General features: G+C 61.7%; 2 protein-coding genes across 5 annotated transcripts; both read right to left on the reverse strand.

Annotated features, from left to right (window-relative positions):
* Window positions 1–6,434: 6,434 nt before the first annotated feature.
* On the reverse strand, window positions 6,435–10,827 carry MIOX (myo-inositol oxygenase). Of its 3 annotated transcripts, none has more exons than XM_038550100.1 (10): window positions 10,691–10,827; window positions 8,228–8,308; window positions 7,978–8,058; window positions 7,699–7,861; window positions 7,481–7,548; window positions 7,253–7,362; window positions 7,108–7,175; window positions 6,962–7,011; window positions 6,768–6,880; window positions 6,435–6,680 (listed from the first exon to the last, which is right to left on the reverse strand). In XM_038550100.1, the coding sequence occupies exons 2-10, from the start codon at window positions 8,273–8,275 to the stop codon at window positions 6,572–6,574; spliced, it is 810 nt and encodes a 269-aa protein (XP_038406028.1). In that variant the 5' UTR covers window positions 8,276–8,308; window positions 10,691–10,827; the 3' UTR covers window positions 6,435–6,571. The 3 variants fall into 3 exon arrangements, with proteins under 3 accessions (XP_038406028.1, XP_038406027.1, XP_038406029.1); XM_038550099.1 differs by lacking the exon at window positions 10,691–10,827 and adding an exon at window positions 8,775–8,854; XM_038550101.1 differs by lacking the exon at window positions 10,691–10,827 and adding an exon at window positions 8,775–8,835 and having other exon boundaries at window positions 6,768–6,817.
* A 192-nt stretch (window positions 10,828–11,019) lies between these two features.
* Window positions 11,020–15,368, reverse strand: ADM2 (adrenomedullin 2). 2 transcript variants are annotated; one of them, XM_038550104.1, is made up of 3 exons: window positions 12,936–13,276; window positions 12,694–12,814; window positions 11,020–12,101 (listed from the first exon to the last, which is right to left on the reverse strand). In XM_038550104.1, the coding sequence occupies exons 2-3, from the start codon at window positions 12,801–12,803 to the stop codon at window positions 11,783–11,785; spliced, it is 429 nt and encodes a 142-aa protein (XP_038406032.1). In that variant the 5' UTR covers window positions 12,804–12,814; window positions 12,936–13,276; the 3' UTR covers window positions 11,020–11,782. The 2 variants fall into 2 exon arrangements, with proteins under 2 accessions (XP_038406032.1, XP_038406030.1); XM_038550102.1 differs by lacking the exon at window positions 12,694–12,814 and adding an exon at window positions 15,272–15,368 and having other exon boundaries at window positions 11,753–12,101; window positions 12,936–14,716.
* Between the last annotated feature and the right edge of the window lie 103 nt (window positions 15,369–15,471).

A 15,471-nucleotide genomic window follows, 5' to 3' on the forward strand; every position in this document is an offset into this window, starting at 1 on the left:
CCCCGGGCAGGGCGGGCACCACAGGCGCCACATCGGGAGCATTGAGCGGCGGAGTGCTGGGGGGCGTGGGAGAGGAAGGAGAGCCCTGCAGAGGGGGAGGGAGGACCCACGACCCCCAGGAAGCAGCCTCGGGTCTGTCCGGGGGTCTGCGGCCAGGAGGGCACTGCCCTCGGAGGACCTGTGGCACAGCCTCCCCGGCCCACCTTGTGCTCTGATCCCGAGGGCCACTGGTCTTTCCCCATCGTGGCACTGAAAACCCTCCCCTCTGACCAGTTCAAACAGAACTCGTCGTGCGGCCTGTGCCCACGGCCACCGGTGGCCGACGTCCTGAGCTGCTGGTGCCTTCAAATGTGCTCTTTTTTTAAAACTTTTTTTTTTTTAATTTTTATTTATTTATGATAGTCACAGAGAGAGAGAGAGAGAGAGAGAGAGGCAGAGTGTACACAGGCAGAGGGAGAAGCAGGCTCCATGCACCGGGAGCCCGACGTGGGATTCGATCCTGGGTCTCCAGGATCGCGCCCTGTGCCACAGGCAGGCGCCAAACCGCTGTGCCACCCAGGGATCCCTCAAATGTGCTCTTACGTCCAATGATCTGTACATTGATTTCCACTTGAATTCCAAATCCCACCAAGTGCTTAAAGCAGTTGTGTATTTAAAATTCAAAAACAAAACAAAAAAAAAAAATTCAAAAACGTGTTGTTTGCCTTCAGGATTTTTTGGGATATGTGTGTCATGAAACACGTTATCTCCTGAAGATGAAAGTAATATGTTCACTGTGGAGAATATTGTTTTAAAAACACAGAAAGCAAAATAAAGCAAAGCGAGTTCTGTTTCTCCCGCTTTACACACACACTCATGGCAAGGAGGCATGCACACCAACGTTGGTTTTGTTTTATGGAACTGAATTCATACTATGTTTGAAGTTTTGATTCTTACTATTTTTATGCTTGTACAGCCCATGCTCATCAAGTGACTAAATGACTACTTCATCCATGATTTCTTCTAGGTTATTTATTCTATTTCACGTATAAGCGTGACAGTCTTCCCTGTTATTAGACTTTGGCAATAAAAAAAAAAAAGCCACCTTATAGAGAACAGTGAAAATGCCAGGGTGAGGTGGTCTACAGTTTTGGTTTTTTTTTGTTTTTTTTAAGATTTTATTTATTTATCCGTGAGAGGCACAGAGGCAGAGGACAGGCCGGGGGAGAAGCAGGCTCCCTGTGGGAAGCCGGATGCGGGACTCGATCCCGGGACCCTGGGGTCACAGCCAACCACGGAGCCACCTGGGCGCCCCCTCCCCTGCTGCATCTTGACCCTCCTGAGTCCAGCTTGTTCTTCCGGCGAGTTTCCTATAGTAAGTTTTGCAAACTGGTGGAAAATCCTGCTTTTAAGCAGTGCCTTTTAAGCATCAGGCACGGCCTCGGCAGTCGGTACTGCACGGACCACAGTGAAGGACCCAAGCGCGGGCGTCTGCAGCTCTGCAGCTACCTTGTGATGGCCCTGATGGCCCCGCGTCCCGTACCCCCCGTCCCCACCACTGCCAGCCGAGGCCCACACCTGCAGCCTTCCCGCCAGGCCGCCCGGAAGCCCGTCTTTTCTTCTAGATCCTGAAGGTTTCCTTGTTTACATTTGCCTTTTTAATCCATCGGAAATGGACTTCATCATGATGTGAAACACAGAAACAGTTTTTTTTCCCCCAAGCAGCCAGAATTGTCAGCACTGCTTGTTGAATAATTAACCTGTTTCTCATTGATTTTTTATGCTTCTTGTATTGTGTAGGGAGATACTATGGATAGAATTTTAAGCTGCTCCTTTTGATCTTTCTTCAGGCTTTTAAATTGCGAATTTCTTGGGTTTTTGTCTTGTTTCCTATAACAACCTTTTTTTTCTTTTTTTTTCTTTTTTTTTTTTTTTTTAAGATTTTATTTATTTGCTTGAGAGAGAGCGTGCGTGCCGGCGACGGGGAGCCCAATGTGGGGCTGGATCCCAGGACCCTGAGATCAGGAGTCAGAGGCTTAACTAACTTAGCCACCCAGGCGCCCCAGGGGTCCGGCTCTGGATTTTGGCTCAGGTCATGGGATCCAGCCCGGCATCGGGCTCCGTGCCCAGCACCGTCTGCCTGAGAGTCTCCCCCCCCACCCTCATGCTCTCTCTTTCTCACGTAAATCAGTAAAATTTTAAAAATGCATGATTCAGAGGCTGTCAGTGGATTCACAGAGCTGTGCATTCACCACTTTGGTCAATTTTTAAGCGTTTTCATCCCCTTAGCTGGCGTGTACAACCGCTCCCCCCCCCATGGCCTGTGCAGCCATTGATGTACTTTCTAGGTCTAGGGAATCGTCGGTTCTGGACACTTTGAGTAGAATCACACAGGTTGTGCCCTTTTTTGTCTGGCTTCGGCGTCTCTCACTTAGCACCGTGCTTTCAAGATGCAGTCACGAGGTGGCATGGCCAGAGCTCGTTCCCACTGCCAGATACCATGCCATCGTGCGTTTGTACGTTTTGATTATTCGCTTATCCATCAATGCACATTTGGGTGGTTCCCACCTTTTTTTTTTTTTTGGCTATCGTGAATGACCTAAATGAACACCGACATACAAGCATCTGTTTGAGTCCCTGCTTTCAGTTATCTTGGGTCCACGCGCAGGAGTGGACTGGCAGGACCTGGTAGGTCCCGTTAACTTCCTGAGGAACCAGTAACTGTCGGTTAGAGCAGCTGCACCTTTACGTTCCCTCCTCACAGGGATGCACCAGGGTTCAGATTTATCCACTTCCTCACTAGCACTGGTGGTTTCCCTTTTTTTTTTTTTAAGATTTTTTTATTTTTATTTATTTATGATAGAGAGAGGCAGAGACACAGGCAGAGGGAGAAGCAGGCTCCATGCAGGGAGCCCGATGGGGACCCGATCCTGGGACTCCAGAATCACGCCCTGGGCCAAAGGCAGACATGAAACCGCTGAGCCATTCAGGGATCCCCTCCCTTTCTTTTGTAATAATCATCCTAATGGATATGAAATGATGTCTCGTGGTGGTTTTGATTGTGCCTTTGCCTAATGACTGATGATGTTGGGCATCTTCATGTGCTTTTTGGCCATTTGTGTATCTTTGAAGACCTGTCTATTCAGGTCTTTTGCCTATTTTTTAATTTTTTATTATTTTTTTGCCTTTTTTTAATCAACTGTTTGGTTTTTGTTAATGAGCTGTAGCTCTTTATATATTCTGGATATGAATCTCTCATCAATATAGGATTTGTGAATGTTTTACCATCTGCAGATTGCCTGTTCACTCCCTTCACGGTGTTCTTCAGTGTGCAAAAGGTTTTCATTTTTATGAAGTCCGATTTACCTATTTTTTTTTTCTTGCTTGCATTTTTGGTGTCATAGCAAAAAAATCATTGCTAAATCCAAAGCCATGAAGATTTCCCCCAAGAGTTTCATAGCTTAGGTCTTTGGTTCTTTTCAAGTTAATTTTTGCATATGGTGTGAGGTAGGCATCTGGCAACATTCTTCGGCACGTGGATGCCCGGTTTTCTCAGCACCATTTATTGAAAAGACAGTGCTTTCCCCATTGAATGGTCTTGGCAACCTTGTCAAAAATCAACTGGCCGGGGACCCCCAGGTGGTTCAGTGGTTGAGCGTCTGCCTTCAACTCAGGGTGTGATCCCAGGGTCCCGGGATCGAGTCCTGCATCGGGCTCCCCGCATGGAGCCTGCTTCTCCCTCTGCCTGTATCTCTGCCTCTCTCTGTGTGTCTCTCAGGAATAAATAAAATCTAAAAAAAAAAAAAAAATTACCACCTGGAAAATTAAGCTGAGAGATTTCCCTAAATATTTACTCATTAATTCTATTTAACTATAAAAATAAACTCACTACCTGTTTCAGCGAGAAGAGTGACATAGGTTGGTTTGGTTTGGTTTCTCCCCCGGGTGAACTGCCACTGTGGGGCTGGAACTCCCCACGCGAGACCAAGAGTGGCGCACACTACCTACCAAGGGACCCGCCTGCCGCCCTGTCATTGTTCCCAGGACCATCCTGCCTCTGCTGTCCCTGACTTCCTGGGGTCCCCCACCCCCAGAGCAGCAAAGGCTGTTCATTAGCCCTGGGCTCCCGCGAGCTGGACGCTCCAGGCTGTCCAACTGTCCGCCTCCAGCGGCCCCAGAATGAGCGAGCCCCTGCAGGGTGCTGCCTGCGGCCCACAGCTCAGAGGGAGCTGACGGCTCAGAAGCGCCTGGCTGGAAGGGCGCCCGCAGGCTGAGCCCGGGCCTCTGGGCCTCGACCAAAGTGGATGAGGTCGGGGGGGGGGGGGGGGGGGGGGGGGGGGGGGGTTCTGCAGAGAGGCAGCCCACTCCCGTCCGCAGGCTCCTCAGCTGCCCCAAAGCCCTTGAGCCCAGTGAGGCCTGACTGTGCCCTGGCGGGGACAGACTATGGGGCCGTTGGCTTCGGGGCCGTGTGAGGTGGCCTGGAGACTGGAGAGGGCCTGGGGACCCCGGGACAGGAGCCAACATGGCCCCTCTTGCTGTGCCCGTGGGGAGGCTCCCCAGGCTGGGCCCAGGATGCTGACTTGGGGCCCAGAGATGCAGCGCACTGAGCCCCCTTTCTCATGCCAGCCCCCTCAGAGCGGGCAGAGGGGCCTCGGCTCACCCTCCACGGCCCTTCCCCCGGATCCGTACTTCTGGCCTCCACAGTGGCCCCCAGCACCCCGTGAAGCAGCTCTAGGGAGGGACCACCCCTCAGCCCCGTGTACCTGCCCAGCCTCAGCCCACCGGCTGGGAGGGAGTGTGGAGGGGCTGCCCATGGAGGAAGCAAGTTTCCAGAAGGAAGGACAAGTGACCTGGAAGACGGAGCAGGGCAGGGGGGCGGCGGGGGCATGGGCAGGTGAGCACTGAACACTGAGTCTGTGAATATGAAAGGGCCGGGGACCCCTTGGACGGTGCCTGGACCCCCTAGGGGCCTCTGTGTAAGATGCTCCTTGTTTAAGTGCTCTCTACACCCAGTGGGAGGGGGGCTCACACTCACGGCCCCAAGACTACGAGCCACAGGAGCCACACGCTCTATGAGAGCCAGCCCAGCGCCCCCAAACTTTTAAGGTTCTAGCAGCAAATGCAAAGATCTGCTTGCCTTGAGACCGCCCCTGTGGACGCTCCCTCGCTTCTTGAACCTGCCGCCCACCAACCCAGAGCCGCCAGACTCCTCCGGGTGTCCCCACCCTCTGAGCGGGGAAGGGAAGCTCCCAGGGCGCTTGAGAACAGCACCCCCAAAACACATCCTCATCAAATCCCTGGAACTTGTGAATGTAATGCCTTAAAAAAGGCATCCTGCAGATGTGACCAAGGTCAGGATCCTGGGATGAGGGGATCCCCCTGGGTCACGCAGACGGGTCCTGAGGGAGCGGGCCACACGCGGGGCACCAGCGCGGGCGGATTGTCCCTGGAGCCTGTGCGGGATGGCAGCCCTGCCGAGCACTTGCCACCATCTCAGCCTCTGGCTGCCGCGACTCAGGAGAATCAGGTTTTGTTTCAAGCTGCCAAATTTGCGGTAATTTGTCACAGAAACGCATGGACCTAACACAGCCTGTCCTGTCGCAGCAGCGGGCAGAGCAGACCCTCCTGAAGCTCTACCCCAACCCTGGCGGCGGGGGTGACTCCTGGGCCACAGCCCCAATAGGCCAAAATCCGCACACTTTCCCACCGAATCGGAGCACTGCCCGCCTCCAGGGCGCTGAGCCGAGGCCCGCAGACACGGACCACGGGGCACTGCTCTCCGTTGGGGAGCCCGTCGGGGAGCCGGGGGGCCGCGCCCTGACCAGGCGACCGCCTCTCGGGCTCTAATCCAAGTGCGGTGGCTTCCAGAACACAGGCACCTGCGGCCTCCAGGCCCTCCTGCGCCCACCCGCCGGGGCCCAATCTCAGGGCGCCTCTTGGGGATACCAGTGAACGGGGCCACCCAGAACCTCGGACTCCGTGGGGACGCCGCCAGCAAAACACCAACAGAGGGAAAGTCCCTGAGACAAGGATCCACTTTCTTCCGAGAAATGAGCTGCTAGGAGGGAGGGAGGGAGGGAGGGAGGGAGGGAGCCAGCACCAGCCCTGGGGCGGGGGCGAAACCTGAAACCGCTCGCAGAGGAGGCTTGGCCGCCCCCGGGCCGGGCGGGGGGTGGGGGGGTGGGGGGGTGGGGGCGGGGGAATCCTTTCGCCTGCCTTCACTGCCCTTGACCGCTCCTCCCACCACGAGGTTCTCCATAACCTGTTTTTCTAGCTACCGAATGTTTTGCTTCACCTTGTTTTCTTAAGGACACTGGGCCCAGAGCGCTTGCCAACGTCGCCAAGGTGAGGATGGGCAGGCAAACCCAGGAAGTGACCCCGGAGCTGGAAGGGCGAGCAGCAGGGCCGGGGGGCGGCGGGGGCGGCGGGATCCCCGCGGCGTGGAACCCACACTCTCGAGATGCTGCAATGTCTTTATTGGCAGTGAGCAGAGCGGTCAGGCGGGGGGCGCTGGCCGTGGGTGTGCAGGTGGAGCGGGGCACTGGGCAGGCCTGGGCGGGGTGAGGGCGGGGGTGGGAGCGGCGCAGGCTGGTCACCAGCTCAGGACCCCGGGGCAGTACTTGTCGATGAGGCCCTGGTAATAGGGCCGCAGCGTGGCCACGTCTGGCAGCTCGGGACACTTGGTGTACAGGTCAAATTTGCTGCGGCAGGAGGGGGATGGTGTGGTGAGGAGGCCCCCCGGGCTCCCAGGCCCTCCTCCCGCCCCCACCCCCCAGGGCTGGCCCTACCTAAACTCCTGCACCCAGGGGAGCATGGCCAGGTCGAGCTCACTGCACAGCTGCCGGTAGTCGCCGCCCGTGTGCCAAGGGTAGAAGGAGTGGAAGCGGATCATGTAGAAGGCCTGAGGGCAGGAGCACCGCACTCGGGGCATGCTCTCAGGCGGGGGCAGGCCGGCTGACCACCCCCCTACACTCCCACCTACCTCCGGGGGAAGAGCGAATTTGTTGAACTTCATCACCTGGTACATGTACTCTGTGGGAGACAGGGGGTCACCATCGGGCGCCCAGAGCCAGGCCCCAGGGTCCCATCTGGCCCCCCCCACCACCACCGGCCCACCAGCAGCCTCACCGTCGTGGCCCCAGGACATGAGGACATTCTCCAGCCCGCAGTGAGGCTGGTACATGCCGAGCTCGGTGCTGCAGGGAGAGAGAAGGGGGTGAGGGGCTCGGGAGCCCGTGGGACAGGGGGACCAGCGGCTGGGGGTGGGGGGCACCTGTATCGAGGATCCTGGAGGTCTGGGTTGTCCTGGAAGGTAGATTCACGGAAAACCACAGAGGCCTGCGGCTGGCAGCCAACGGGGAAGGTGTCTCCAACGACGGCCCACTGGGGACATGCAGCCGTGGAGGGGGTGACTGGCCTGCCCCCCCTCCCCGGCCCGGCAGGTTCCAGAGCCCGAAGCCCGGGCTGCCCCAGCATCACCCGGCCACCCCCCTGCCCTTACCTGCGGCTCCCCTGCCAGAACCAGGACCTTCCCCAGGTCATGCAGCAGCCCCACGAGGTGGAACCAGTCTGGGAGGGACAGGGACAGAGCCGGCTAGAGCGGGTGGGAGACGAGGGCCGGGGAGGGGTGGCCTGGGGCTCAAGGGTGAGGCCAGGAAAGGGCACAGACCCCTCTTCCCACCCACCCCACCTCGGGGGCGGGGGAGGAGGGAGACACACCCTTGTCAGGGTGGGCTTTCCGGATCCCCTCTGCCGTCTGGAAGGCATGGTAGGAATTGGGGAAGTCCACATCCGGGTCCGACTCGTCCACCAGCTCATCCAGCATGTCCACAGCCTCCAGGACAGTCATCTTCTTGTAGGAGAAGCCCCCAAACTGGATGTGCTAGGGCCGGAAGGGGGGGCAGCATGGCCATGGGCTCGGCTGGGTCAGACCCAGGCCCCGTCCAGCCATCCCACTGGGGGCCGCGGGGATGGGCAGCCCAGGAAGCTGCCAAGTACCTTCTTCCTGACGAAGTCCACCGTCTGATAGGTGTGCATGAGCTTGTAGGTGGCGAAGACCCGGTCCAGGAGCGGGCCAGCCTGCAAGCCAGAGGGGCCGCCAGGAGGCTCGCGGGGCCCCGACCGGCATAGCCGGGGCTGCTGCTCCAGCCTCCCTGGCTGGGGCCCCCCGGTGTGCAAAGGGGCAGGTGCTGCCCCCCCCCAGGGAAGATGGGGTGGGGGGCGGGCCCGGCCCGGGGAGCGTCCTTACCTCGTAGTTTCGGAAGCTGCCCTTGTCTTTGGCTTTCTCTGGGTCCATGTCTGGCCTGTAGACCAGGGAAGGGTCTGGGCCCTGGTTGGGTGGAGGATTAAACCCATTTCGCGGGGATGCCGGCCCCACGGGGAAGTGAGGACGTCCCCCTGGGGACACCGGAGCCTGACAGGGGTCAGCAGCGAGGAGGCTGGGGCACGGCGGGGCACGGACCCTCCAGAGCGCACGCACCACCAGAGACAAGCTGGCTCAGGGGGTCAGCCAGATGCCCAATCGGGGTGACGCCGGGGTGTGCAGGATGCTGAGTGGGAGTGCCTGGCACCAGCCCCCGGCATCTTGTCCTCAGGACCCAGGTCTGCAGGGGGCCCAGGGGTGGGGCTTCTGACCCTTGCCCCTGCTAAGCCTAAACCAGCAGAGGAAGACAGAGGGAGGGAGCCCTTTGACCGGGGCCAGCGGACTGGCGGGAACCAGCGGGGACAGGGTGGGGGCAGCCGCTCCTTCCCACGAGGGACACCGGCTGCGTCTCCTCTGGGCCTGGCGTACTCACCACAGCCACCTTCATCTCGAGGGAGCAGCTGGCAGTGGGGAGAGGCTCGCAGGCCGTGCCCCTATATATGCCCACAGGTTACATAAGGGACCAGCCGCCACCTTGCCCTTTGGCCTTGGCCCTTGGTAATGAGTGACCATCCACCGTCCTCCTGGCCTCGGGAGTTAATGTGTCAGCACAGGAGCAGCTCCCAGCGCCCCGGCCCCGACCCCCCTCCCTGACTTCAGCCCCCTGAGACACCTACCTGATTGGGACTTGGAGGCTGCAGCGTGTGTCCCCCAGCCTCTAGCTCTCCCCCTCTCCTTCCTGCCCCTCCCTGCTCGCCCCTCCCCTCTCCTCCCCACCCACAGCAGGCCCCTCCCAACAGGTGTGCAGACCCCAGGCCCCACCCATCAGCCTCAGGCTTCCCGGATTCCACGTAGGGCAGGGGCTTTTAGGAAAAGTTATTCTGAGCCTCGCTAAATGAAGGTGAAAGACTTTATTCACGACTATTGCAACAGGGGAGAGAGAATCCAGCCGGGCCGCTGCCAGGAAGCAGAGTGGGGTCCGTGGACGGGAAGTCATTAGGGGCAGATACCGAGGAGGGGGGATCCTTGCTAACACTGGGTGAGGCCCTGTGGAGCAGCCTGGCTGCCACTGGGTCAAGAGGGCGCCCTGTGTCTGGATTTGGAGGTGAGGGCTCCGTCGGGGTCAGGGCAGAGCATGGAACAGGCCGGGGCGGGCACACGCAGCTGGGACCTGACATTCTCCGAGGGAAGGAGGCTGACTGGGAGCAGAACCAGTCCTTGTGGTATGTCAGGAAGACGGCGGGTGGGGGGGGCGGTCAGAGTATGGTCAGGGCAGAGAGGCGGCAGGGGGACGCAGGGCAGTGACTGACCCGGCATGTAGGCCGGAGCCCCTACTCAGCTTTACTAGGCGAGAAGGCTGGGGGGCTGCTCCTGGCTGTGCTGACAAGCTGGGGAGCACGGGGACCCCTTCAAAGTGCCACCTGTTGTCCTAATACATGGGGAGTCATTGGGTGTTGTTTGCTTCGCTCCCAAGGAGGTAGTTTCCCTGGGTCTCCTCCCACTGTGGCTGTGGCCGTGGGGAGGGGGCTGTTCACTGGTGCCTCCTGCAGCCGGGCAAGCGTTGGCTGAGGAAGGGTGGGGGCCCCGAGGAGGGGACTGAGCTGTCACCCCAAAGCAGGTGGTGGCTTAGAGTAGAAGGAGTCAACGACCAGCCGACTGTCTGGGGCGATGGGGAGAGGCAGACAGACGGCTGCTGGGGCCCTGGGGCCGCTTGGGGGCTGTCGCCACCAGTCTGGGTGGGCACCAAGTCAGTGCCCCAAGTGGCCGGGAGCTCAGGGGCCAGGTGGACAGCAGGTCCGATGCTGTGACCACGTGTCACGGTGCAGGGATGCTTGGAGCTCAACAGTCTGTCACCTGCAACCTTGTGGAGAGCCTCAGCAAGGACAGGGTGTCCTGGGGGCTGGCCACTCTGACCCTGGAGGAGGGGCACTCTACACGGAGAATGAGCGTGCACGGGGCCCAGGACTGGGTGCTGGGTGGGGGTGGGAGTGGGAGTGGGGCACCTGGCCACATGGTGCTCCTCACTCTCTGGGTTTGACCCTCCTAGACCGCTCCTCTTCCTGGCTCCCCCTCCCACCTCCTCACTGCCCTGCTGACACCCTGCGGTGACCACAGGCCCCTGGCCCCTCTGCCCACGGTCACTCACACCAGTTCCAGCCTCTTAGCTGCTTTTCAGGGGCCTCCCTGCCACCCCATGGATGTGGGGTCCTGGCACTGCCAGCGCCTGGCCATCCTCAGATCTCTGCTCACCAGGCAGCCTTTCCCACGCCAACTGTGACTGTCCTCGCCTGAGCTCAGGAAGCAGCCTCACCTGTCCCCACGGGGTCTAAGGGAGGGCAGGAGCCTTACCTGGCCAGGCGGGTCCCCAGCTAGAAGAGCAGACACTGGGTGGGAGCCCAGATGGGCTTCTCCAGAAGACTCCCGTGCCGGGGACCCCACGGGTGGACGCTGCGCTGGCAGGAGGAGCTCACCTGACCTCCGTGGCCGTGGCTTCTGCTCCTCGACTGGGGTAGTGATAGTGCTGACCTCACGGGTGGTGGAGATGTTGGCGGAGGAGCACTGTTATCACTGTTTGCCATGAACGAGGCACCACCTTTCTGGAGGCTGGGCTGTGCCTTGTGTGGCTGGGGTGGGGGGCACAGTCCCCAGGGACGCCCCGCATGGGAGGACCCACCTGGGGTGGACACACAGAACTGGCCCGAGAGCTCGTTCTAACTTTTAAAGGACCATCTGCCTCCCTGACTCTCCATAAGCCTGCCGCCTCCGTGGATCCCCAGGCGGGGCAGGGTGGGCTCACAGAGACTGGCAGGCCTGAGGTGCCCCCACCCTCGCTTGGCATCCAGCCACTTGAGGTGGTGGTGGCTGTGATGTCATTGACCTGTTTGGGCTGGGAGATCTTGCTCCCGCCCCCTGTGCCCCCTCCCAGGCTCCCCTGTGTTGCCTGGAGATCCAGGGAGGGGTCCCCATTTGGACCCTGACCTCAGCCTCCAGAGTTGGCGACTGGAGCAACAGTTCCCGGCATGGCCTGCCCTTCCTCATGCCGGCCCCGGGGATGGGGACCACCGTGGGGTCCCCTTGCCTGCTGCCTTCACAGACTCAAGGGCACGGGGGTGGGAAGGCTGGGGCCCCGGGACAGGCCAAGCAGGGCTCAGTCTGATGGGGTCAGGCCCAGTGGGGAGGGCCGGGTGTGCCTGCTTGGCCCCGGCCTCCCCATGTCTTGGGGAGGCCGGGCCCCCAAAGCCCTTTCGGGAGCCCAGACTGCTTGCGGACCTGCTTGGGCTGCAGTGCTAGCCACAGAACCTGGTGGGTGTGGGGTAGGGCAGGGAGCACCTTGGGGGTTGCCAGCTCTTCAGGGGACTGCTGTTTGCAGGAGGTCCGGGGGGCCGGGTGGGGGCTCCGGGATCAAGGTGCAGCATCCCGGCTGGGACGGGCCGCTCTGCCTCAGCCGTAGCTGTAGGGGCTGCTGGGATCCATGGGGGCTGCGTTCCGTGGGCCGGCTGACCCCACCAGCTGCCACAGGCGGTGGCTGAGGTTCTGGACCTGGCAGGTGCCCAGCACACAGCCCACCCGCAGGAGCTGGGCTCGGGACCTGCGGGGGCCCCGGCGTCGGTGGGCGCCGTCCCGGAGAGGCTGACCCGTGGCAGGGGCTCGGCTGGTGCGCCGTGGAGGCTGGAGGGCCTGCTGTAGCTTCCAGGCCACAGGCCGAGGCGCAGGGGATCGAGGCTTCAGGCTGCTGGAAGGGGCACGGGCTGGGGGCTCCCTGCAGTGGGGGGGGAGGAAGGAAACCTGGTGGCCCAACCTTTCAGGGACCCCCTCAAGCCCAGCCACTCTCCCTTCCACAGAGGCATGGGGTCACCGACAGGGGAAGCCCAGTTTCCCCAGAGCCCTGGAGTGCTGCCAGGGGAAGCCCACGGCGCCTTCTGAGCCCTGGGCTTGGGTCCTGGCCCTCAGCCACCTCGGCAGCCCAGGTCCCACGTCCATTCACCTGAACCTCCCCGGGCAAAGGGCGCCACTGGCCCCCGTGGGTCACTATGCTCGCAGCCCACATGCTCCCCCTTCCCCTGGGTGGGAGAGGTGGGCAGTCCTGGGCATCCCTCCACCTCCCTCTCCTGGCTGACCTCTCCTTGAGGGGATGGCTCTACCAACAGGGGGGTCGGGGATGGGGGAAGTGTCCTTGGGGGGAGACAAAGGAGGAGGGGCCGCTTGCCCCCCCTCAGGATTTGAAGGCCTACATGGGCCCTTGATTTAGGAGGAAAGCCCTAGCAGTAGGTGGAGGGGGCCCCAGTGCTGGGGAATGTTGGGGGGATGCCTCCCCGTGGGCCACAGCGTGGGCAGCTGTGAACCCCGCTCACCTGGGGGGGGCAGGCTGCTGGCTCCCGCCCAGGCTGCGGGACAGGGCGCCCGGGAGCAGCAGGTAGAGGAGGCTGATGCAACCGAGGGTGCCAGTCAGGAGCCAGGCCATGGCGGGCGGGGCTGCGGGGAGGGAGCCAGGCAGGTGTGAGGACCGGGGCCCTCACCTGCAGCCAGCCCTCTCCCAGCACACTGGGAAGCCCTGGTGGTCAGGGGCACAGGCCTGGGGCAGGCAAGCTCATACCTACGTCTGTCCGTCTGCAGGCCAGCAGGTCTCAGGGGAGAAGCGGCGGCGGGCTGGGCCAGGAGCCTCCTTAGTCCGGTGCGGCCTGCGCTAGGTCGGGGTCCCGCTAGGGGACTGACCTCAGCACCTCCAGAGCTAAATAGTCCTTCCAGGAGGAGGCGGAGCCGGATGCCCCAGCTGGGCGGGAGCCCGCCCTCCTGCTCCCTACTCCGGCCCAGCCCGGTAGCGTGGAGGGAGCTGTCACAGGGCAGCCCGCTGGGAGCCCCCCCCAACCCTCGGGCCCTAGCGGCTCCCAGCCGCACGCCCCACCTCTGGCGCCTTCCGGGGGCCGGGGGAATGTTCCAGGCTGAGGGGGCAGGTATTGGGGGTGCGTTGGCCAGGCTGGTCCCTCCCCCAGGTGTCTGCCCCATGAGTGGCCTGGGCGGGTCTGGCGGTAATGCCCGCAGGCTAGCTGCTCAGCTCCTCACTACGGTGATCCAGAGACCCTTCCCCCAGGGCCCCATCTCTGCCCTCTCTTCCCCGAGACTGAGGGATCATGAGGACTTTCTGAGAAATTTAAGTAAAAAGTGAGAGCCCTCAATTACCATCCACCACGATCTTTCCAGGCGGGCACCCCCTCCTGACTTGCTCTTGTGCAGCATATCTCACCTGGGGCAGGTGGAGGGGGTGTGTGTGCATCGCACCTGGGGCAGGTGGAGGGGCATGTGCATCGCACCTGGGGCAGGTGGAGGGTGTGTGTGTGTGCATCGTACCTGGGGCAGGTGAAGGGGTGTGTGCATCGCACCTGGGGGAGGTGGAGGGGATGTGTGTGCATCGTACCTGGGGCAGGTGGAGGGGGTGTGTATCTCACCTATGGCAGGTGGAGGAGCATGTGTATCTCACCTGGGGCAGGTGGAGGGGGGTGTGCATCACACCTGCACACTGGAGTAAAAACATGTGAAGACAGAGACCTCCGCTCTCCCTGTGCATGGCCCCACCCCAACACACACGTGTTCTGTAACTTCTAAATTGATCTTTTACTTATGAGCAATTAGGCGATTTCCAGTCTTTCCAAGAGCAAGAACCTTTCCGTGTGCGCTCAGAGAAGCGGGGACTTTCCTAGAAGTGGAAATCCCGGTTGGGGTGGACGGGTACAGTGGACAGAGCGCCAAGTGGCCCGCGGAGCCCTTGCCAGCCCACGCCCAACGGTATGGGCTTGGTGTCAGTGGTCCCTCGGGGCTTGGGGATCTGCGCGGGGACAGCTCTGCATCCACCCATGTTTCTTCTGCCACCTTGCGGCCCTGTCAGCACGGGGGACCTGCCCGCTCTCTGTTCCTCCGGCTGCACACACCATGGGAGCTCAACAAACACTCACGGGGTGAGTAAGTCGACAAGTGTTGAGCGCCGGCCCGTGGAGTAGCCTGGTTCATGTCCGGAGGTGGGCAGTGAGGCAGCAGCAGCCCTCCCGGGTTCTAGTCATTGATTTATTTTTTCCAGCTTGGGGAGGAGGGAGCGCGAAGCCGTGACATTCACGGTAGAAAGGTGCCACGGGGCAGGAGGGGCGGCCTGGGGGGACAGAGCCTGAGTGACCCTGGGGGCGGGCGACGAGGTCAGCTCTCCTGGTGGCCGATGCGGGAGCCCCTAGCGAGGGTGGGTTTGGGCGCCTGCGGTCTTCCTGGCAGAGGTATCAGGCTGCCCTGTAGTCTCGTGGGCCTGGGGCTGGAGAGGGCCGACCTGGACACGGTGGGAGCGTCACAGACGCCACCAGACACTGCGGAGAGGACGGAGGCCGCAGGCCAGCTCTGGAGGGACAGCGAGGGAGGGGTGGGTAGATGCCCGGGGCAGCCGGACCCTCCCCCCAACCTGCCTCAACACTGTCGCCAGTGCCCTCTTTCCCAAACTCAAGGGTGATGGTACCACCCAACCCTCCAATAAAGAAAAATCAAATCAAAGTGCCTTGTCTCTGCGAGTTTGTAACCTGGGCAAGCGGAGGTAAATGAGCCCCAGGGAGGTGCCCGGACCCGGGGCTCCCGGCGTAGTTCCCAGCGCCCTCGCTGCCTCCCCGACCCCCGCTGGGTGGGGTGTCCTCTGGCCCCGGTCCCGGGCGCCACAGCTCGGGGGCCTCGGGTGTGACCCCGTGTGACCCCGTGCGCTCCCGGGCCGGCGGCTCCCGCTCCCCCCGCCCGCTATTCGCTCCGCGGCCGGCTGCGGGGGCTCGAGCGCCCGGGGCGTGGGCGTCTCCTCCATCCCGCGCCCGGTGCCCCCGCCTTGCCCCCGCTTTCCGCGGAGGGCGTGCGCTTGAGGCTTCACCCCACCCGATGGGGCTTCCGAGCGCCGAGCCCCGGGCCCGCTCTCACCCGCGCCACGCCAGCCGATGACCCGCGCGAGCCGCCGTCACTGTCAGCGCCCGGGGGGGCGGGGCCGGGCGTAGCCCCGCCCCCGGGCACCGAGCCCGCGCCGAGCGGACCAATGGGAGCGGGTAGCTGCGGGACCCGCCCATGGCGGGGGCGGGGAGAGGCCGCGCAGGCGCACGGCGCAGCCGGGCGGGCCGGCTGGC

This window comes from Canis lupus, chromosome 10 (assembly GCF_011100685.1).
Source record: "Canis lupus familiaris isolate Mischka breed German Shepherd chromosome 10, alternate assembly UU_Cfam_GSD_1.0, whole genome shotgun sequence".
Classification (NCBI taxonomy): Eukaryota; Metazoa; Chordata; class Mammalia; order Carnivora; family Canidae; genus Canis; species Canis lupus.

Excerpts from the sequence above, each read along its gene's own strand:
- MIOX (XM_038550099.1), bottom strand. Across the intron at positions 8,059-8,227 it reads GCAGCTTCCGAAACTACGAG|GCTGGCCCGCTCCTGGACCG; the intron begins GTAAGGACGCTC and ends TCTGGCTTGCAG. Across the intron at positions 7,549-7,698 it reads GAAAGCCCACCCTGACAAGG|ACTGGTTCCACCTCGTGGGG; the intron begins GTGTGTCTCCCT and ends TGTCCCTCCCAG.
- ADM2 (XM_038550102.1), bottom strand. The coding sequence starts at position 13,345 with ATGGGGCAGACACCTGGGGGAGGGACCAGCCTGGCCAACGCACCCCCA. Across the intron at positions 12,102-12,935 it reads CTGCAGACGGACAGACGTAG|GGAGCCCCCAGCCCGTGCCC; the intron begins GTATGAGCTTGC and ends CCCCCACTGCAG.